This window comes from Oncorhynchus mykiss, chromosome 27, assembly GCF_013265735.2.
Source record: "Oncorhynchus mykiss isolate Arlee chromosome 27, USDA_OmykA_1.1, whole genome shotgun sequence".
In the NCBI taxonomy this organism is placed as follows: domain Eukaryota; kingdom Metazoa; phylum Chordata; class Actinopteri; order Salmoniformes; family Salmonidae; genus Oncorhynchus; species Oncorhynchus mykiss.
Window position 1 is genome coordinate 25,122,774 of NC_048591.1, and position 22,639 is coordinate 25,145,412.

Sequence of the window (22,639 nt, forward strand, 5' to 3'; positions counted from 1 at the left end):
GATATGAGGGGAAGGCTGTGGCTAGAGACTGCATGGCTGAGCTGCTGCTGCCATCCATCAGCTGGGCTACAATGTCCCCACATCACTGCTGCTGCTGTTTCAGAAAGAGGAAGTGTATGTAGGAAGCACGCTATCCCCCTTACTATTAGCAAACGGCACCTTGTTTTATTCAATTGGGCTTGTGCCGTATCCCAGCCCAATCAATGGCATTTATCTGCTCTTTGAAAAAAGCCGATAATGGGATGAGACAGTGGAGAGAGAGTTGGTGCCCGCTCGCTCTCCTTGTTTATATGGAAATTCAGATAGTGGCATTGATTACATGTTTAGCCCGCCGGTTAGTGTCATTAACTTGCCAGAGGGGCCAGCTGGCAGTCTGGTGTGGCATTGTGTGTGGTGATGGTTGAGTTGAAGGCTAGGGTTGGTTGGCAGAGCATCTTCTCTGAATACCACAGATCAGGGACGGCTTCTCCAATAGAGAAGTTACCGAACAGATCTCTTAATGGACCCTGCCACTGAAAAGAGAGAAGCATGGCACATAGGAAACAGCAAAGGTGCTGGAGAGTCACCGATTTGCATTATTATTGCTCACCATCTGCTTGTTTGAGTAGAGGCATTAGCTGGGCAAAGAGGACAAACATCCTTTAGACATCCCAGAGAAGACACTGTATTTTCGGGGGATTTTATTCCAATCAATCTAGGCTGAATGCTGAGGCACAGTTTACAGATGGCACAAGAAATCACCCGTCACAGACGGCTAGTGCTCTTGAAGTGGCTATTCACGTCACATTTCAAGGGAAGGATTGACTAGCATCAACTGGAATTTGATGAGTGATATAACCTATTACATGGAAGAAATAGTGTTTGAGGGCTTTTGCTTTCTACCTATGGAAATGGGTAAGTCCCCCCTCAAAAGCCCCAGCCCTCCCTCCACCCTTAAAAAACAAACTGTGTATTACACACCTCGATGCTTACCTTGGAGTACATGGCTCCATTGAGGACCTCTCCATTGCGGATCCAGATGATGGATGCGGCTGGCTTGGCGTTGTCAGCGTGGCAGGTCAGGTTTAGGGGATCTCCTGCTCTCAGGCTCACCACCGGACCACCACTGATCACTGGGTCCTCAGGAGGCACTGGAGGGAAACAGAAAGGCATTGTGTTGTAGCTACGTTATAAACATGTAATAGCATATACTTGTATACAACAACAACTGTTTCTTCAAGCCAGAGTGTCATTATTTTCAACGATGAAGGTATTTGATCAAACCTCAGACTCATCCATTGGATTGATAGAAGATATGTCTTGGACATAAGAAGGTTCATATAAGGTCATCTTTTACACAGTCCCACCTGTATCTGTGGGACTGTGTAAAACGGCTTGTTCTCACTTTTTGAGTAATACCTGTGTGAGCCAAGGACAGGGAGATTACTTCAAATACAATATAGCTTTATGAATGACAGGTGAGGTGAGGGGTTTCAGTTTCTTTTGTCCATTTTCTCTCCTGTGAGATTGAAATCTCTGGTGTCCATGGTCACTGATGCAGAGATGTCAGAGCCGTATTGGGCAGACTTTGGTCACATCATATGTCTGGAGTGTAGCCAACAATAGACTCTGAATAAGAGCCCTAAGAAATCCAAAGCACAGTTCAGCTTTGTGCTGTTACTGACAATGTGAATGGATGATACAGACACCGGTGCATTTTAATCATGACTTTTACGTGTCCGTACATGAAGGCAATTGAAGCAATCAAACCTTTGACTAGAATTGACAGATTGCCAGGGAATGGCAGTCAAGTCATCATCTCATAAGCGGAAAATAGATAGATAGAGGAAGAGAGTGGTGGATGAATGCAGAATGCAGGCCCCTGAATGGCACTGATTACACGCCTCTTTTTACACACATGCTGATCACCCTGTTATTATTCAAACTCCAGTGAATTATTGATTGGCCTGCACGCTCCTTACAGTGCAGATCTGGGGCATGATGAAATCAAAGGCTGCAAGCAGCTGGCATATTTGCCTATGAGAGTGAGAGGGTCGGAGAGAGAAGGTGGGCGGGGGTCTTCTGTCAAACAGCCAAGGCTTGGAATGAAAAAGGGGAGCTATGGATACACTGTTGAATTGTTTTATGGATAATGGCCTATTTCTTTTTATTTAAGCCAGTTCAGAACAAGTTCTTATTTATTTTGATGGCCTACACCGGCCAAACCTGGATGACGCTGGGCCAGTTGTGCGCTGCCCTCTGGGACTCCCAATCACGGCTAGTTGTGATACAGCCTGGATCTGTAGTGACGCCTCTAGCACTGAGAAGCAGTGACTTAGACCGCTGCGCCACTCGGGAGCCCAATTCACGGATCTATCTGCATTCTGCAGTCATCCACCACTCTCTTCCTCTATCTGTCTCTTTTCTGCTTATGAGATGACCGCAATTCCATAGCAATCTGTCAATTCTAGTGAAAGGTTTGATTGCCTATACATACAACACAGTTATACATTTTGTTGTTGTTGAAAGGGGACATATTCCTGTTCTGCTTTGTCACTGACTCATTGAATGCTAAAGGTTAAAGATGCAGTCAGGGATCTTAAGCACAACAAATTCATAACATATTGTACAAATTGTATTAAAAAAATATATATAAATACAAATTACAGGGCATAACATATTATACGAAATGGATGAAGCTACACACAATTGGATGACTTACTGTAGTACACAAAAAATGGGGACCTGTTGGGGACCTGTTTTGGCTCATGAGCAGTACTGGCTGAAATTATACAAAAGTTCCAGAGCATCACTTTGATGGTTGATCTTCCATTCATGACTTACTGTACTAAACTACTCACTTTCAACAGGATCTACACTTTCAGCCATTCCCCAGGAACATTTAAACGGCTCCTGAGTGGGGCAGCTGTCTAAGGCACTGCATCTCAGTGCTAGAGGTGTCACTACAGACCCTGGTTCGATTCCAGGCTGTATCACAACTGGCTGTGATGGGAGTCCCTTAGTGCGGCGCACAACTGGCCCAGCGCCGTCTGGGTTAGGGGTTGGCTGGGGTGGGCCGTCATTGTAAATAAGAATTGGTTCTTAACTGACTTGCCTAGTTAAATGAAATAGGAATAGGGAGCCATGACTCGTTAACATCCCGAGGGACTCATAGCAGACCTATGGATGATCAACAAGGACTGTGTCACCGTCTGACATAAAATAGAGCTGCTGCAACAAACTCAGGAAGGAAGCTCATACAGGTTATTTTTACTGCCTCTAGTTAATTGTATTTTTTGGTTATGAAAGGAATGAAAACTGCAGACTAAATATAACTGATGCTTTCCCCTGTTTCCACCCACATCCTCCTTCCTTAGGACAAGCAATTAAAAAGGCAGGGCTGTATAGTACCGGTGACACACTATGACAAAGTGTGAGATTTTGCAGAAGTGGAGCATTGGGAATAGGGCTGCTTTTCTGCTTTGCCAGTTCAGTCCGGCTAAGCCTTGTGACTCAGGTCCCAGGTGATTCTCCAACCTGTTTCTAGACCAGACCAACAGTCACATTCCTGCCTTGTCAAATGGCTCTGGAAACAGTGATAGTGTGAAATGTTTTGTTTGAACAGAAAATACTGTGGTTAGTATATGTCCTTTTGATCTGGTGTTCTTCACGATGTGAAGTTACACAAGTTGGTGGAAGATAGAAATACTAGGGCTTATTTAGAATACGAAGATATTTACGGATCTGAACAAATGGATATACGGTACATTGTAGTATGGTAATATTGTGGTTTAAGATTGGAAACAAGCTTGTTCCTTCTCTTTGTCACCAGAATCAGAGAAGCCTATCAACCCTCTCATTGGTTTATGAAAATATGAAATAGTGAGCAACAGAGATGGAGAGATGCTTCTAGAGATCTAGTGTTATTGGCTTGCTGTCAGCGCTCACTCAATGCTGCTGAAACATTAACTAACTGTCAAGTTGTTTGAGGTATGCATAGCTTCCATCTTCTGAAGGGGCAAATTGAATAGAAAAACTGCTCCATTTGGAGCTCTCTGAGAGCCTAACATTATGTGACTGACGACAGCACAGACATGCATATTAAAGATGGAGTAAGTGGGTTGTGGATTCAGGCTGGTATTGACTGTCACCACTCCAGTCACAATACCAGGTCACCAAGGAAGAGCAATGGCTGTGAACTAATCCAGGTAAAATGTGTTGACTTTCTAAAACAGAACATGACAGCTCAAGGCTACCAGAAACCTGCTACCCACTGGGCACACACTGGTTGAATCAATGTTGTTTCCACGTCAATTCAATAAAGTAATGTTGGACCATCGTAGTACAGACATTGAATTGGTGTCTGTGCCCAGTAGGTACAGTACAGCCAGGAAGTGATGTGATGCCACTACAGAATATGAAAGTGTAATAATTTAAAGGCTACTTTCAACCCCTCTCCTAGAGATATTATTGACCCATCTTGACCTGTAAAGTTAATAATAGTTTATCCTTTAAACAATCCATAAGGCTTCCCTCAGAGAGGACCTGAGTGCCGCTGCAGTGAAGGTTAACATTTAATGCATGGTAATCTCCATACGCTGAGGTCCATGGCAAGACGCACAGATTGTCGTTATGCTTTCAGGTCGTGTGCTCTGCTCTGGGAGACAGGCGGTGATGTGTCAAGGGTAGATGAAAAACAGACAAAAAGGGTGAAAGACTCGCTTGGCTGCCTCCGACAGGACTTTTTTCATTTCCTCCATGTGTGTGATATCTGTCACAGGGATGACACCGAGGATCTCTGAGTAGAATGAGTGCCAGTGTAATCTCTTTGCTAAGTCATTGGCACAGGTGGCATGCTCTCCATCTGCACTCCTCCATCTCCCACTTTCGGTTTCCCTTTTAGGGCCATAGGGGCAATCCCCTCACAAAACAAAGGCTAACTCAGATGTACTGTAAGCACTGCATGACCAAACAATGGGCAGGTAGTTTACCTCAACCGCTCTTTCCTCACAACTCCCTCTGTATACATCAATGAGGTCGCTCTTGCTGCTGGTGAGTCTCTGATCCACCTCTACGCAGACGACACCATTCTGTATACTTCCGGCCCTTCTTTGGACACTGTGTTAACAACCCTCCAGGCAAGCTTCAATGCCATACAACTCTCCTTCCGTGGCCTCCAACTGCTCTTAAATACAAGTAAAACTAAATGCATGCTCTTCAACCGATCACTACCTGCACCTACCCGCCTGTCCAACATCACTACTCTGGACGGCTCTGACTTAGAATACGTGGACAACTACAAATACTTAGGTGTCTGGTTAGACTGTAAACTCTCCTTCCAGACCCATATCAAACATCTCCAATCCAAAGTTAAATCTAGAATTGGCTTCCTATTTCGCAACAAAGCATCCTTCACTCATGCTGCCAAACATACCCTTGTAAAACTGACCATCCTACCAATCCTCGACTTTGGCGATGTAATTTACAAAATAGCCTCCAATACCCTACTCAACAAACTGGATGCAGTCTATCACAGTGCAATCCGTTTTGTCACCAAAGCCCCATACACTACCCACCATTGCGACCTGTACGCTCTCGTTGGCTGGCCCTCGCTTCATACTCGTCGCCAAACCCACTGGCTCCATGTCATCTACAAGACCCTGCTAGGTAAAGTCCCCCCTTATCTCAGCTCGCTGGTCACCATAGCATCTCCCACCTGTAGCACACGCTCCAGCAGGTATATCTCTCTAGTCACCCCCAAAACCAATTCTTTCTTTGGCCGCCTCTCTTTCCAGTTCTCTGCTGCCAATGACTGGAACGAACTACAAAAATCTCTGAAACTGGAAACACTTATCTCCCTCACTAGCTTTAAGCACCAACTGTCAGAGCAGCTCACAGATTACTGCACCTGTACATAGCCCACATATAATTTAGCCCTATCAACTACCTCTTTCCCAACTGTATTTAATTAATTTATTTATTTTGCTCCTTTGCACCCCATTATTTTTATTTCTACTTTGCACATTCTTCCATTGCAAAACTACCATTCCAGTGTTTTACTTTCTATATTGTATTTACCTTGCCACCAAGGCCTTTTTTTTGCCTTTACCTCCCTTCTCACCTCATTTGCTCACATTGTATATAGACTTGTTTATACTTTATTATTGACTGTATGTTTGTTTTACTCCATGTGTAACTCTGTGTTGTTGTATCTGTCGAACTGCTTTGCTTTATCTTGGCCAGGTCGCAATTGTAAATGAGAACTTGTTCTCAACTTGCCTACCTGGTTAAATAAAGGTAAATAAAATAAACAAGCCATAGATCTACGTTTGTACATTCCACAGTGGACCTGCTACAGTGGACAGTAAAGCCACAGTAAAGAGTAGCCTATTGTAAGTCACAGTCTAACAGCCAGAATAGTTGCAAATCGAAGTGCAATTCCAGTTCCCTCTCTCTCTCTCTCTCTCTCCATACTGGGTTGCTGTTAAGCCATCTCTCCACAACCGTCCCTCTTGTGGGCCAGTCTGACAGCCGCACAAAGGCCTCGAACCACGCCAGTCATCATCATTACAGTCCTGTTTGCAAACTCGGCAGCCCCTAATGGTTCCAAATTAGCGCTTTACTGCGGCCCCGTGATGGATTTCTCACGAGCCGGTCAGCGGCTCGGATTGATTGCGCCTCTTTAATTACCAGCTGGCTTGCTGAAATACTTCCTCTTTCCCCACTTCACTCTGGGAGAGTATAATGCATTCTCACACCACACACTTCCACACTTATACAAACACACACTGCTCAATAGTTTCTCAACTCCTAGATTTGAGGGCAAAACATCCTCTTGTTGTCTGAGATATGACGTGGAAGAGAGATTCTGTAGGTTTTCTTCAAAGGAGTAGATTAATCAATAGATTAGTTCTATAGTATGTGTTCTCCTCTTACTTGGCTCATACTGCTAGTTTCCCTGTTTTTCCTTTCTGCTCTGGATGTATTAACATTTTACCTCTAAATGTACCTTGCTTATTACTTTTTCTCACCTTTAATGGTTATCTGGAGGACTATGATGTGCCTGTCTGTCACCTGGGCCATCACAGGTGTACCAGTTAATTTCTCATATTTATGCTCCAAGCAACCTTTTTCAGGGAGTGAGACTACTAGGCGATGGGTGTTTTGAGGGGGCACACAGTCTGTCACAACTTCCATTACCCCAGCCCTCTGCCTCAGATAAGAGCTTCCACTGAAGTTCATTAAAGGAGCAATGGAGTTTAATGGAATTGCATCGCCCCTTCCTGAGAGAGATAGCACTATGGTTTGTTTCAGGTTTTTGCCCAACCCAGATCTCAGAGCCATGTTTTACCATAAAACTCAGAGCAGGCTGGGGAGAAGAGGGCAGGTCGGATTGATTGTGTTTTAGTGAGCTCATTTATTTTTAGTGTATAATCAAAGATATCTATAAATGAGACAAAGGCATATGGATTTGTAATTAACCCAACCATGTGTGACAGTAAGTCTGTTATAGGCAGGGCTTGTCCGAATAAACCTAGAGTATAAACCTGCCCTGTGTCCTGGGAGACATTTCAATACCTCAGAACCTCTGGGATTAGCCTGGTCTGAGAAAACACCCTGACGGCGCCAGGACTGGAAGAGAAGTAAAGCCAGTCTATTACCATTGGGGCTCTGCTGATGGCGGACAACCTGAGTCATAAACAACCAAAGCCAGGCTGAGGAACATTCTCCAAGCAGCCTATAGTCCTACACACAGCCTTCCAGGAGCAGGAGAGTGGGTTCAAAAGGCAATTTGGAGGTGGGTGATTGAGAGGGGTAACCTCAGAAGAGCTCTGAGGTGGGGAGGGGGCGGGGTGGGGTGTCTGGAAATGCAGTGTGCACAGTGCTGGGCTTCTGCCGACGGTGTCTGGAAATGCAGTGTGCACAGTGCTGGGCTTCTGCCGACGGTGTCTGGAAATGCAGTGTGCACAGTGCTGGGCTTCTGCCGACGGTGTCTGGAAATGCAGTGTGCACAGTGCTGGGCTTCTGCCGACGGTGTCTGGAAATGCAGTGTGCACAGTGCTGGGCTTCTGCCGACGTGTCTGGAACAACAATGGGTCGGCTCGCCCCGCCGGTTTCGGCAGAATGCTCGCACCAGACACCTGTCACCCCAATTCGACGGCGGCCTGGCAGCTTGCAGAGGTTGCGATAGATAGATCACAAAAGAGAAGGGAGAAAAGAACGATCCATCGTAGGTGGAAGACAAGAGACATACGTGGCTCACTGGCCCAAATCACAGGTCTCTTCAAGTGCTGTCACCATACACCTGTTTCTAGGTCACAAGATCTTGGCTCACACAGACTGTCTCTATCTCTCCCACTCTGCTAATACCGGCTGTGTTAGATGATCAGTGATAGAGAGATTAATGTGAGGTATGACGATATGACTGTGTGTATGTGTGTGTGTGTGTGTGTGTGTGTGTGTGTGTGTGTGTGTGTGTGTGTGTGTGTGTGTGTGGTGTAGGTGGTGTAGGTGTGTGTATGCTGACCAACAGAGGGAGAGTGAAGGCAGGGATGAGGAGGTTTTCTGGAGACATGGGAGGAGTGGTGAGATGCCAGAGCTGTCAGCAGCGTGCAGAGATGGCTCCGTCACAGAGCAGCGATGTGTAGCGCTAAAGTTGCTCTCAACAGATTGGGAGGGCACTGACATTGCCGTGTTTGTGTGTGTGTGTGTGTTTGTTTCTGTAGCAATATGGCTGTCATTTTGCATGAAATGTAAAAACAGACTCCTGTTAATGTATACCTTCACATTAAATGTTATCGAAATGGATTGTTCCTTATAGAGTGTCAATCAAGCTCTCATCTCTTCCAGTTCTAGATTTGTTTAAGTCAATAATCGTTTTTGTTATGATCATTTATTACTGAACATGACATATTGATTTTGAAAAGATTTCAAAACACAGCTGTATGTGTGTTTAAAAGTACCCCTCTCTTTTAAAACACTCAAACCAAAAAAGCATGTCTTACATGCAATCTGTTGGGTATTAACATACAGCTGTTCATAGAGTCAGTGATATTATAGATGTTCTCTTTATCTTAGATCTCAGTAATGTACTTTCATGTAAATCAGGGATAGTGTTCGCAAGATAATGTAAATGGAAGAGCCATATTTCTAACAAAATGACTGCTGATCAGGGGTTCTGATCTGGCCCTACTTCAGCGGACATTCTTGGCTAGAGTCAAATTGACTTATGTGAGAGATAAATTGGTTACATACAGAAAACTAGCACACTTAAACTGCTTAATGAGGTGTTTCAACATTTTCTTTCAAGACTTTACAATTTTGGCATGCACAGTCAAGGAGCAACATTCAGAGAGAGAGAGAGAAAAAGGGAGAAAGAGAGAGCTGGGGAATGCATAAAACCACTTCCATTAATTAGTTGGAACGGTAAAAGTGTTGCCGATGGAAATACTGCTCCCGTCGTGACTGTTACTGGAAACCAATCAACTTGCATTCTCCCCCTTGTGCTTCTTCAATAAGGCATATACTTTGTGTCCTTTCTATTTTCATATAGTGCATCTATTTTGAAACCCATGATTCCATAAATCATAAGTGGGATTCAGTGGTTTGAACTACAGGAGACCTAGGGACAATTACTGCTTCTTGTTTGTGTCTTGTTAAAAACACAATGTTCCTCATGAAGCTGCCCTTCGGTTTAGTGTCAAGATTTCAATAGAGTTTCTTGAGCGAGACAAAATTCAGTTTTACCTTCAACAACTACAGTTGAAGGACACTTTTTCATTAAATGATTGCATTTTTTCCCCCTTTGTCTATCACTGCTTTAAAGTTTAGAAAAATTGCAATGTAATAGAATAAACATATGACGGAAGAATTTGGAAGTTGACATTAGATGCAGTTCAGTAGAGAGAGTACTTATTAATCAGATGTCGTGCTAAGAAGACCCTGCAGTGCAGAGCAGCATTGTTTGCTCCACCACTATTGGAAAAATCTAGTGGATGACCTACACTCTCCAAGGTGTGTTAAAGTCAAGTCACTGGCTCCCTCCCCTGACTGGACAAGTCTATTTTTCGGAGGACAAACGAATGACAAGAGGATGAGGTGGATTGTAAAGGGTTAAATAACAAAGGGTCATGTTGAACAGACAATCAATTTCACCACAGGAAGAAAAACTAGACATAAGACTAGATGTGAGCTCCAAGCAGTAAAAAGAGGACACTGGGAAGCAAACTATCGGTGCATAGTTAGATATAACTAGATTACCCCATTCCAACGTTGTGCTGCGAGGCACACCATGATCCCTGGCACTGCGCAAGGCTAGACCCGCCAGAGAATTATAATCAACAAGCTTTCTTGGAAAATGTGATTTTTGCCTCTGAATTCAACACAGCTGAGTGCCCTTCCTTGTCTTTGGCTGCTCCAAAGACAAATGTTTAGCCATTTGGAAGGAAGTGTTTTGTCAGATCTCACATCTTGCACTCTTGTAATTAAAAGTGAATAATCGGTGTGCCTCTGGATGCTCTCTAAAGTTACAAACAAGGGCAGAAGAGTGGCTGGGACACCGTTATTAATTCCATGCTAAGGAAACTTGATCTTCCCGTAGCAGTGTGAATCTAATTAATAATTATCTTGACAGCAAATGAAAAACAGAGGACAGATCTGGCCCTCGTATTTTCTGTGGAGTTAATCTGCAGCAATGTAAATATTTCCTAATGGGCAGTATCAAAACATAAATTCCCAGAGAATACTTATGAACGTATTAGGGCCTTGTGGCATTACTTTGCATGCCTTAAATGTAGTTTTTCATCTTGGAGTGCATCAAATGTTGTGATCACAGAGGGCTACGGCATTAAAAAGCAAGACCTAGCGAGGAACGGGAAGGAACAACAAAGGAAATCGATCAACATAAGCGATTGATGAGGAATGAAGGTTCATTAGAATACTTGTCGGAGGATGAATGTCAATGAGCTCTATAAAAGTCACATTAGAGTCAACAGCAGTCCTCATCATTCAGTGTTGGTCTACTCTGTAAAAAAGCAGCAACTTTTTCACCATCGCTAAATGGTAAATGGTGCACATTTCTCTTACAAAGGATTACCTGGTCTCACAGATCTGTTTAAGGGGAGAGACCTTATTCCAGAGAGCCCATTCCTCCCCCTTCTTTCCTAACCCAGGTTAACACATTGAGGCATCGGTTTAGATGCCTGCTACCTTGCTGAAGAGGATATAATTAGCCTCAGGACTACCCCCAGACCATAACCCCTAGATCACTCCTGACCTTCATGCCTAATTCACCAAACCTCAAGCCACTTGTCCTCCATGCCTGCAACCTGGATCCCATGATTGCAATCAGATATGGGGTTCAAAGTTCAAAGACAATTTTCCAGAGGGGAAACATTTCTGGGGAGGGAAGTTGATGCCTCGTTACATTATTGATGACCCTTTTCATTCCTCTATGGTGTTTTCCTCATACTGCATTTATTTGATAAGCTTACTTTTTACTCCTAATGCTACTCAAATAAGACACTCCAAACTCCCCCACAAATGTTTTGCTAATGTTTAAACAGGAGTAATGTCAGGTTAGAGACTGTGCATCCTTTAACTTTTTGCTGGGTATATCAAAGATTTTTTATTGGAACATCATTAAAGGATTCAGGATTATGAATTCAATGGACTGGTAATTGCCTGTAAGACTAGAATTGTAAGCCTTTCTGTAATAAATGAACAAATGGACACAGTACCAATCTTATGTGAGAATATCGAGTGACAAAAAGCACTCCAAATCTGTGTCTTTTTTCTGTAAATAGCAAAGTCATAAAGAAAACAGTTCCCTTTGATGTAGAAAACAGAGAGTAGGGGAATGTTTTTAGATTCATTTGACAGTCAGGTAAGAGAGAAGGGAGACTGTTCCACTCTGTGGACGGACAGAGTCGATAGACACACTCTGTCACCACTGGCGGGTAATTGACAGCTCTTTCCTTTAAGTAGCCATCTTTACATTGTTGTGAATGTGACTGCAGCTCAACAGACTTGGGTTAAAAACGTACACTATATATACACAAGCTCACAGAGTGGGACCGTCAAGTGCTGAAGAGTGTAGCGCGTGAAACCGTCTGTCCTCGGTTGCAACACTCACTACCAAGTTCCAAACTGCCTCTGGAAGCACTGACTCTGGAAGAACTGTTTGTCGGGAGCTTCATGAAAAGGGCCAAGCAGCTAGACACAAGCTTAAGATCACCATGCACCACGCGTCGGCTGGAGTGGTGTAAAGCTCGCCGCCGTTAAGACTCTGGAGCAGTGGAATCAAGCTTCACCATCTGGCAGTCCGACGGACAAATCTGGGTTTGGTGGATGCCAGGACAACGCTATCTGCCCGAATGCACAGTGTCAACTGTAAAGTTTGGTGGAGGAGGAAGAATGGTCTTGGGCTGTTTTTCATGGTTCGGCTACGCCCCTCAGTTTCAGTGAAGGGAAATCTTAACGCTACAGCACACTTATATTCTAGACAATTCTGTGCTTTGTGGCAACAGTTTGGTCCCTTTCCTATTTCAGCATGACAATACCCCCGTGCAGAAAGCGAGGTCCAAACAGAAATGGTTTATCGAGATTGGTGTGGAAGAACTTGACTGGCCTGCACAGAGCCCTGACCTCAACCCCCTCGAACACCTTTGGGATGAATTCATACGCAGACTATGAGCCAGACCTAATCGTCCGACCTCACTAATGATCTCGTGGCTGAATGGAAGCAAGTCCAGCGTCCACATACTATTGGTCATGTAGTGTATCAACAGTTGCAGTAGTGTACTGCACAGGAAAATTATGCTTTAGTTAAACTCAATGTTGAGCAAGCCCCAAAGCAACACTATCATCAAGATTCAATTAACTTAGGGATAGCCCCACTTTTTTAAAATGTTTGCCTAAATGACATACCCAAATCTAACTGCCTGTAGCTCAGGCCCTGAAGCAAGGATATGCATATTCTTGGTACCATTTGAATGGAAACACTTTGAAGTTTGTGGAAATGTGAATTGAATGTAGGAGAATATAACACAATAGATCTGGTAGAAGAAAATACATAGAAAAAAACATCATGTTTTTTTCTACCACCAACTTTGAAATGCAGCAGAAAGGACCCAGTTCCAGCCATCACTCTGGTTGTAATTACGATGGTGTCCAAAAGATGGCAGCAGCATATGTCCAACGTTTCAGACGAATAACTTGAAGTATGAGCGAGTTACATGACATTTAGTGTGAAGTCACCCAGGTACATTTTGGCAAATCGTGAAGGAGACATTCACATTCATATTACAGTTTTTCTGCAAGAATATCGTCAAATCTGAATACTTGGACTTTGATTTAGCTTTTCCATTATTAGTAGCCATATATTATAAGTTCAACATTTTTAAAACAACCAGTTTTCATAACTTCATAACTTTTTTTTTTCATAATTTTTGTCCAAAATGAAAAGGCATGCAGTCGTACAAGGTTGGTAGCTACATTTTATGACAGATGCATGGTTTGTTTGACCCCGATTGGTGCTTATTTGACAAAGTTAGAGTCGTTCAAGTGAAGACCGCCCGCATCATCGGCGTGCCATGAAGGCATCGCCTGACCAAATATGGTGTCCTGTAGGATAAACTACACCCCTAATGATATAGTGAGGTCTCGTTACGTTCTAGGATCTCTGGTGAATACATACAAATGCGATTTGACTGATTGAAACAACGTTTAGGGTGAGATTTTCACAGATTCCTTTCTTTGCAAATTGAACGAGTGGGAAAACAAAATCGATTGTGCATGCTATATGGACCTTTTTAGGACACGAAAATGATTTTATCTAACAAAACGACACTTCATGTTATCTCTGGGACCCTTTGGATGATAAATCAGAGCAAGATTTCAAATGCAAGTGCACATTTCACCTTCAGAGGTGAATTTATAAAACCTATTGAGGTGAAAAAAGTGTTTTGTTGTTCGGAGCTCTCCTCCTCGCAGTAATAGCTACTGTAAATTGGACAGTGCAGCTTTATTAACAAGAATTGAAGCTTTCGGCCGACATAAGACACTTATATGTACCGACATTTGTTGTTTCTCTAAAATCTGCGATGGTGTCAGAAGGCACTGCATGATTTACAAGTGTCCCATTGACGAAGACAGTTGAGAGAGACCACAAATAAATGGAGGGTACAGTATATTTCAAGCAGAAATTTGCTTCCTGCAACACTAACTCAAAAAAGTTCTGGGACACTGTAAAGTCCATGGAGAATAAGAACACCTCCTCCCAGCTGCCCACTGCACTGAAGATAGGAAACACTGTCACCACTGATAAATCCACCATAATTGAGAATTTCAATAAGCATTTTTCTACGGCTAGCCATGCTTTCCACCTGGCTACTCCTACCCCGGTCAACAGCACTGCACCCCCAACAGCAACTCGCCCAAGCCTTCCCCATTTCTCCTTCTCCCAAATCCGTTCAGCTGATGTTCTGAAAGAGCTGCAAAATCTGGACCCCTACAAATCAGCCGGGCTAGACAATCTGGACCCTTTCTTTCTAAAATTATCTGCTGAAATTGTTGCCATCCCTATTACTAGCCTGTTCAACCTCTCTTTCGTGTCGTCTGAGATTCCCAAAGATTGGAAAGCAGCTGCGGTCATCCCCCTCTTCAAAGGGGGGGACACTCTCGACCCAAACTGCTACAGACCTATATCTATCCTACCATGCCTTTCTAAGGTCTTCGAAAGCCAAGTCAACAAACAGATTACCGACCATTTCGAATCTCACCATACCTTCTCTGCTATGCAATCTGGTTTCAGAGCTGGTCATGGGTGCACCTCAGCCACGCTCAAGGTCCTAAACGATATCTTAACCGCCATCGAGAAGAAACATTACTGTGCAGCCGTATTCATTGATCTGGCCAAGGCTTTCGACTCTGTCAATCACCACATCCTCATCGGCAGACTCGACAGCCTTGGTTTCTCAAATGATTGCCTCGCCTGGTTCACCAACTACTTCTCTGATAGAGTTCAGTGTGTCAAATCGGAGGGTCTGCTGTCCGGACCTCTGGCAGTCTCTATGGGGGTGCCACAGGGTTCAATTCTTGGACCGACTCTCTTCTCTGTATACATCAATGAGGTCGCTCTTGCTGCTGGTGAGTCTCTGATCCACCTCTACGCAGACGACACCATTCTGTATACTTCTGGCCCTTCTTTGGACACTGTGTTAACAACCCTCCAGGCAAGCTTCAATGCCATACAACTCTCCTTCCGTGGCCTCCAATTGCTCTTAAATACAAGTAAAACTAAATGCATGCTCTTCAAACGATCGCTACCTGCACCTACCCACCTGTCCAATATCACTACTCTGGACGGCTCTGACTTAGAATACGTGGACAACTACAAATACTTAGGTGTCTGGTTAGACTGTAAACTCTTCTTCCAGACCCATATCAAACATCTCCAATCCAAAGTTAAATCTAGAATTGGCTTCCTATTTCGCAACAAAGCATCCTTCACTCATGCTGCCAAACATACCCTTGTAAAACTGACCATCCTACCAATCCTCGACTTTGGCGATGTCATTTACAAAATAGCCTCCAATACCCTACTCAACAAATTGGATGCAGTCTATCACAGTGCAATCCGTTTTGTCACCAAAGCCCCATATACTACCCACCATTGCGACCTGTACGCTCTCGTTGGCTGGCCCTCGCTTCATACTCGTCGCCAAACCCACTGGCTCCATGTCATTTACAAGACCCTGCTAGGTAAAGTTCCGCCTTATCTCAGCTCGCTGGTCACCATAGCATCTCCCACCTGTAGCACACGCTCCAGCAGGTATATCTCTCTAGTCACCCCCAAAACCAATTCTTTCTTTGGCCGCCTCCTCTTCCAGTTGTCTGCTGCCAATGACTGGAACGAACTACAAAAATCTCTGAAACTGGAAACTTATCTCCCTCACTAGCTTTAAGCACCAACTGTCAGAGCAGCTCACAAATTACTGCACCTGTACGTAGCCCACCTATAATGTAGCCCAAACAACTACCTCTTTCCCTACTGTATTTAATTTATTTACTTATTTTGCTCCTTTGCAACCCATTATTTTTATTTCTACTTTGCACATTCTTCCATTGCAAAACTACCATTCCAGTGTTTTACTTGCTATATTGTTTTTACTTTGCCACCATGGCCTTTTTTGCCTTTACCTCCCTTCTCACCTCATTTGCTCACATTGTATATAGACTTGTTTATACTGTATTATTGACTGTATGTTTGTTTTACTCCATGTGTAACTCTGTGTCGTTGTATGTGTCGAACTGCTTTGCTTTATCTTGGCCAGGTTGCAATTGTAAATGAGAACTTGTTCTCAACTTGCCTACCTGGTAAAATAAAGGTGAAATAAAAAGAAATAAATAGCAATGCATCCTAAATTATTAGTGTGTCATACCCTTCTCCTATCCTTGAGGCCTTGATCAAACTACTTAGATGCTTGAACGGTGGGGTTGGAGGAAGATAAACTTAACTTTAAATGGGTGGAGGGTAGGAAGGGGAAGCGGGGTATAGTTCCTTTGACTCTCAGTAAAGAACTTGTAATTATTCATTCATAACCATTTGCATGGGGTGCGGCAGTGAGAGACGTTGGGTCGCAATTTGTCTCCCCTCTCTCCTTTCTCTGGCTGCCTCCAGATCATTAGTTTCACTTTTCATTAGCGGAGATCAATAAGGTGGATGAGTCTCTCGTGTGAGGATACTCTGCTCCACAACCTCCCACTCTCCCTCCTCCTCTCCCTTCAGTCCTTCTCCCTTATCCTCTGGCTCTGTCATTGACTCCAGCTCCCCCTCATATTACCCATAATCCTACACAGCAGAAGGGTATACTGCGTGGAGGGCAGAGAGAAGAGATAGAGAAGAGTGAGCAGTGATTTTACTAATGCTGCCCAATAAGGCAGAACTGGCAAAACTGAATGATAACCAAATAAAGTTTAATGAAGAACCAGTAGCCTCTCAGAATTAACACTGAAGCCAGCTGGGAGTGAAGCAAGAAATGAAAGTAAAAACATTAGGGACTGGCAAAGTTTAGAGATGCTGTATTGTATCTATTTGCTGTAGCATTATCTTGGTAGTTGCTGTTATGCTAATACAAAGTTGTGGCTTTTCTGGCACAATCATTGATTCAGTACACAGATTTAGTGGATTTTGAATGTTGAATGTTTTGAGGGAAGGGAGAAGCACTACAGATATGACATTGTGGTTGGTTTGAGGTGGCTGCTAAGTCACTGGCTGCCTCTATTGCCATTTTCTCTGTGCACATTATTGTACATTTGTCTACAGTATGCATGTATGTGTGGTGTGCATTTGTGTGTAAATGTAATCCTTACTTACCCAGCACAGTGAGTCTAGCAGGGCGGGACCTCATTGCTGCCTGGATTGCCTGGCACTCAAAGACAGCGTCATCCATCAGCTCCACACGTTGGATCCGGAGGTGGTGTTCCCCTGTACTGTGGTCCCCAATCACTGTGTAACGAGGGTAGCCTGGGACACAACACATTCCCTGTCAGAACTTGGAGTCTGGTCTTTCAACCTTTATCAGCAAATTTCAATCCAACTGACATGTTATGAATTGTGCAACAATGCCTGAACATAGGCAATCAAAGGATCAATGGTGCAATATAGATTGTTGACTACTGTGTTACCGTAAACATTAGGTCATTTGCAGTTGCGTGTATTCATGGATGCCAAGGGAAGCATAAAAAATGTACCAATAAAAATAATGCTCTGTTTCATGTTTTTCTTCAGTTTGTAAGAGATTGAATGTATGTCACCAGAGAACACATCCAGAGAGCGAAACAGCGCCCCTGTCTCTAAATGTGTTGGCCATCTATCTGATGCTGTCTGGTCAAAAAGAGTATGACATTGTTGATTCCTGTAGCATTTCATTTTTTTTTATTTTACCTTTATTTAACCAGGCAAGTCAGTTAAGAACAAATTCTTATTTTCAATGACGGCCTGGGAACAGTGGGTTAACTGCCTGTTCAAGGTCAGAACGACACCTTGTCAGCTCGGGGGTTTGAACTCTCAACCTTCCGGTTACTAGTCCAACGCTCTAACCACTAGGCTACCCTGCCGCCCCAATGCAAGGGAAGCCAGTGAGCATTTGGCCTCCCTTGATAAAAAAATAATTAAATAATAGCCAATCAGCATTGAGCTAAACTGAGTGAGCTCAACTTGTGAATGAGCTCAACAACCGACTCTTTTCTCTGTATACATCAATCTTGCTGCTGGTGATTCTCTGATCCACCTCTACGCAGACGACACCATTCTGTATACTTTGGCCCTTCTTTGGACACTGTGTTAACTAACCTCCAGGTGAGCTTCAATGCCATACAACTCCCCTTCCGTGGACTCCAACTTCTCTTCAAGTAAAACTTAATGCATGCTCTTCAACCGATCGCTGCCCGAACCTGCCCGCACCTGCCTGCCCGTCCAGCATCACTACTCTGGACTGTTCTGACTTAGAATATGTGGACAATTACAAATACCTAGGTGTCTGGTTAGACTGTAAACTCTCCTCCAGACTCACATTAAGCATCCCCAATCCAAAATTAAATATAGAATCGGCTTCCTATTTCGCAACAAAGCATCCCTCACTCATGCTGCCAAACAAACCTCGTAAAACTGACTATCCTACCGATCCTTGACTTTGGCGATGTCATTTACAAAATAGCCTCCAACACTCTACTCAGCAAATTGGATGTAGTCTATCACCGTGCCATCCGTTTTGTCACCAAAGCCCTGTATACTACCCACCACTGTGTATGCTCTCGTTGGCTGGCCCTCGCTTCATACTCGTCGAAAAACCCACTGGCTCCAGGTCATCTATAAGTCTTTTCTAGGTAAATCCCCCACCCCCCCTTTTCTCAGCTCACTGGTCACCATAGCAGCACACACCCGTAGCACGCTCTCCAGCAGGTCTATTTCACTGGTCACCCCCAAAGCCAATTCCTCCTCCGGTCAACTTTCCTTCCAGTTCTCTACTGCCAATGACTGGAGTGAATTGCAAAAATCACTGAAGCTGGATACTCATATCTCCCTCACTAACTTTAAGCATCAGCTGTCAGAGCAGCTCACAGATCATTGCACCTGTACATAGCCCATCTGTAAATAGCCCATCCAACTACCTCATCCCCATACTGTATTGTTTGCTCCTTTGCACCCCAGTATCTCTACTTGCACATTCATCTTCTGCACATCTATCACACCAGTGTTTAATTGCTAAATTGTAGTTACTTCGCCATTACAAGCTATTTATTGCCTTACCTCCTTAATCTTACCTCATTTGCACACACTGTTTATAGATTTTTTTCTGTTGCGTTAATGACTGTACGTTTGTTTATTCCATGTGTAACTCTGTTGTTGTTTGTGTCGCACTGCTTTGCTTTATCTTGGCCAGGTCGCAGTTGTAAATGAGAACTTGTTCTCAACTTGCCTACTTGCCTGAAGTGGGACTGAAATAGTGGAGGCAGCTCCTGTTTTCTTTGCAACTTGCGGTAACTCTCCGTGGTTCTAAATCAATACTTGTTTTGTAGTACGAATATGTCGGAAACATTAACTTGCTTGACCATGCTGTAGGTCTTGTAACTGTTTGTTACATGCAATATGCTTTGTGGACAGAGGTTGCTCTCCGGTTTTCTGCCACTGTGTCTTCTTATTGTCTCGGCTTTAGGCTTATATATCATGGTGGCAAAGCATCTGGACTAACAGGTTATAGCGCAACAACGCAATTTTCATAACACATACGTTGTAATATGGCTTATTTTTTCTGGCTTGGTTCCCCCAGTGATTTTACCCACGCACCGCTTAATGCTCATTGGAGATGGGCTATTATTTTTCAAATGAGATGAGATTGGGTAGCAGGTCACTTTAATATAATATAATATAGTATAACTGTCTTTGAATTATTAGTGTCACCAACGTGAAAACAAATGTTCTTATTACAAGGGTTAAAAAACACTACATGTTGAAATTAACGTTTTAACACTGAATGATAATGTTGGCAGAGTGAAGGGGTTGAGGAGGGGTAGGGGTTGAGGAGGTTTCTCCATTCTGGAGAGCCAGTATGTTGTATTGATGATGATAGGGGTTAAGGAGGTTTCTGCATTCTGGAGAGCCAGTATGTTGTATTGATGATGATAGAGGGTTGAGGAGGTTTCTGCATTCTGGAGAGCCAGCAGGTTTTATTGATGATGATAGGGGTTGAGGAGGTTTCTGTATTCTGGAGAGCCAGTATGTTGTATTGATGATGATAGGGGTTGAGGAGGTTTCTGTATTCTGGGGAGACTGTATGTTTTATTGCAATGGTGAAGAGGCACGGCTAGAGATTGAGATGTGTTTTAGCAGCACAGCGGTGTGAGATTTATAGTTTAATAATGCAGGAAGAGGTATGTCCAGGAGTCCTAACCATTTTACAGCACACTTCAACATATGTTCCACGTTGGTTCAGCATAATTTTATTGAAATGATGTGGAAACAACGTTGATTCAACAAGTGTGTGCCCAGTGGGATAGCTCGAAAACACTTCACTTATTGAAATTTGCATTGAGAGTGTGTCGAGGAGCGCATTTCCCCATTGAGAAAAAATAAGTCAGAAAACGATACGTTTGATTGTGAATATTTATGGAAAACTGTACAAAGTTTCAATATGAATAACTTGAACAGTTCTCTAAAGGCTGAACTCTGTCTAATTATTTGAGCAATGTGAATTAAACAAGAATCTCTGCTTGTGAAATTCTCCAAAATGTTCAATATTTCTTGGCAGAGATTGCTTTCTCCTCCTAAGGTTCTCCTGTAATTCACTGATGACAGAACCCGATAGAGTGGAGAGTTTAAGCATAACCAGGCCAACAGTTAAACATTTTATCCAATGATGCGTTTAGTCAAACTGAACTTTATAAATCAGATGGTATTCCACTCTAACCAGCTACAATCTCTGCCAACCCTGCTGTTGGAATACTGCCAATAAATGTCTGGATGAAAAATCTATTCCGTTGCATCCATCAATGAGTCATGTTCTCTTCAAATATTTTTCAGTGACTTAGTATTAAAAACTGGGGATATAAAGAGGTATGTTTTAGCACATGCCACCAAATATGAATATAATACATTAGGACAAATGGACTAGGAGATACAATGGCTTTAATTCCTTGAGTTCGGATACTGAGATCACTGTGCTCCAAAAGTCCAATTTATCGTCCATTGCTTCATTGGATCCCATTCACTTCCATAGACCATGAAGTGGCCCTCATTTTCAGATAGTGGAATGAGTTACAGCCAATTTAACTACTCTGTATTTCACCTACCCACATGTAGCTTTTAATCTTTAAAGGCGTCCTCATGCTTCCCAGCCGAAAAAGTTTGGTAGTGTTTTCTCATCTGGAGGCAAGCCAAGTTCAGAGTCAACACCTAAGCCTCTTTGTCGGTGATTGGTCAACAGTCGCGATTCTTCAAAAAATTATTTTTTGTCATTCAACTAGAGATGACTCAATTTCCTGCACATTTTGTAATTGAAAAATACTGCACCAAAAATCTTAGTCAGACGTAAAATTGCGCAACGCAGATCTCTTTGGCAAAAACATAAACATTTATGACAGATGTACTGGCTATGGTGTCTTAAAATGGACAAACATCACTATTGCTGCTTTTTTCAAATTTTTCAAGCGGAAGTCTTTTAACCTCTTGAAACTAGGGGGCACTATTTTTATTTTTGGAAAAATAACGTTCCCAAAGTAAACCGCCTATTTCTCAGGACCAGATGCTAGAATATGCATATACTTGAGAATAGAAAGGATAGGATAGAAAACACTTAGGATAGAAAACACTCTAAAGTTTCCAAAACTGTAAAAAATATTGTCTGTGAGAATAACAGAACTGATATTGCAGGCGAAATCCTGAGAAAAATCCAATCAGGAAGTGATTCTTATTTTGAAACCCCTGTCTTTCTATGCATCCCTATTGCCCATTGAAAGGGATATCAACCAGATTCCTTTTTCTGTGGCTTCCCTAAGGTGTCTACAGCCTTTAGACATAGTTTCAGGCCTTTATTTTGAAGAATGAGCGTAAACGACTACATTGCGTCAGTGGCCACCTGATGGCTCTCAGAGTGATTATTGCGTAAAAGACAGAGGTAGTCATTTTTCCTTTCGCTCCTACTGAAAAGCCAATTGTCCCGGTTGATATATTATCGAATAGATATTTGAAAAACACCTTGAGGCTTGATTCTAAAAAACGTTTGCCCTGTTTCTGTCAATATTATGGACATAATTTGGATTTTTTGTTGTCATGACCGCAATTTCCGGTGGATTTCTCAACAAAAGGAGGTATTTTGGGTATAAAAATATCTTTATGGAATAAAAGGAACATTTGCTGTCTAACTGGGAGTCTCGTCAGTGAAAACATCCAAAGATCATCAAAGGTAAACGGTTAATTTGATTGCTTTTCTGATTTTCGTGACCAAGCTTCCTGCTGCTAGCTGGACATAATGCTATGCTAGGCTATCGATGAACTTACACAAATGCTTGTCTTGCTTTGGCTGTAAAGCATAACTTCAAAATCTGAGATGACAGGGTGAATAACAAAAGGCTAAGCTGTGTTTCACTATATTTCACTTGT

General features: G+C 43.0%; 1 protein-coding gene across 8 annotated transcripts in view; it reads right to left on the bottom strand.

Moving 5' to 3' along the window:
- The window catches only part of kirrel3b (kirre like nephrin family adhesion molecule 3b), a 211,039-nt gene that overhangs the window by 58,830 nt on the left and 129,570 nt on the right, over positions 1-22,639 (bottom strand). For all 8 annotated transcript variants that reach the window (XM_036965155.1, XM_036965157.1, XM_036965156.1 and 5 more), the window contains exons 3-4: positions 17,357-17,506; positions 973-1,130 (exon numbers count right to left, since the gene is read on the bottom strand). In XM_036965155.1, coding sequence (XP_036821050.1) covers positions 973-1,130; positions 17,357-17,506 — 308 coding nt within the window. The remainder of the gene's footprint in view (positions 1-972; positions 1,131-17,356; positions 17,507-22,639) is intronic.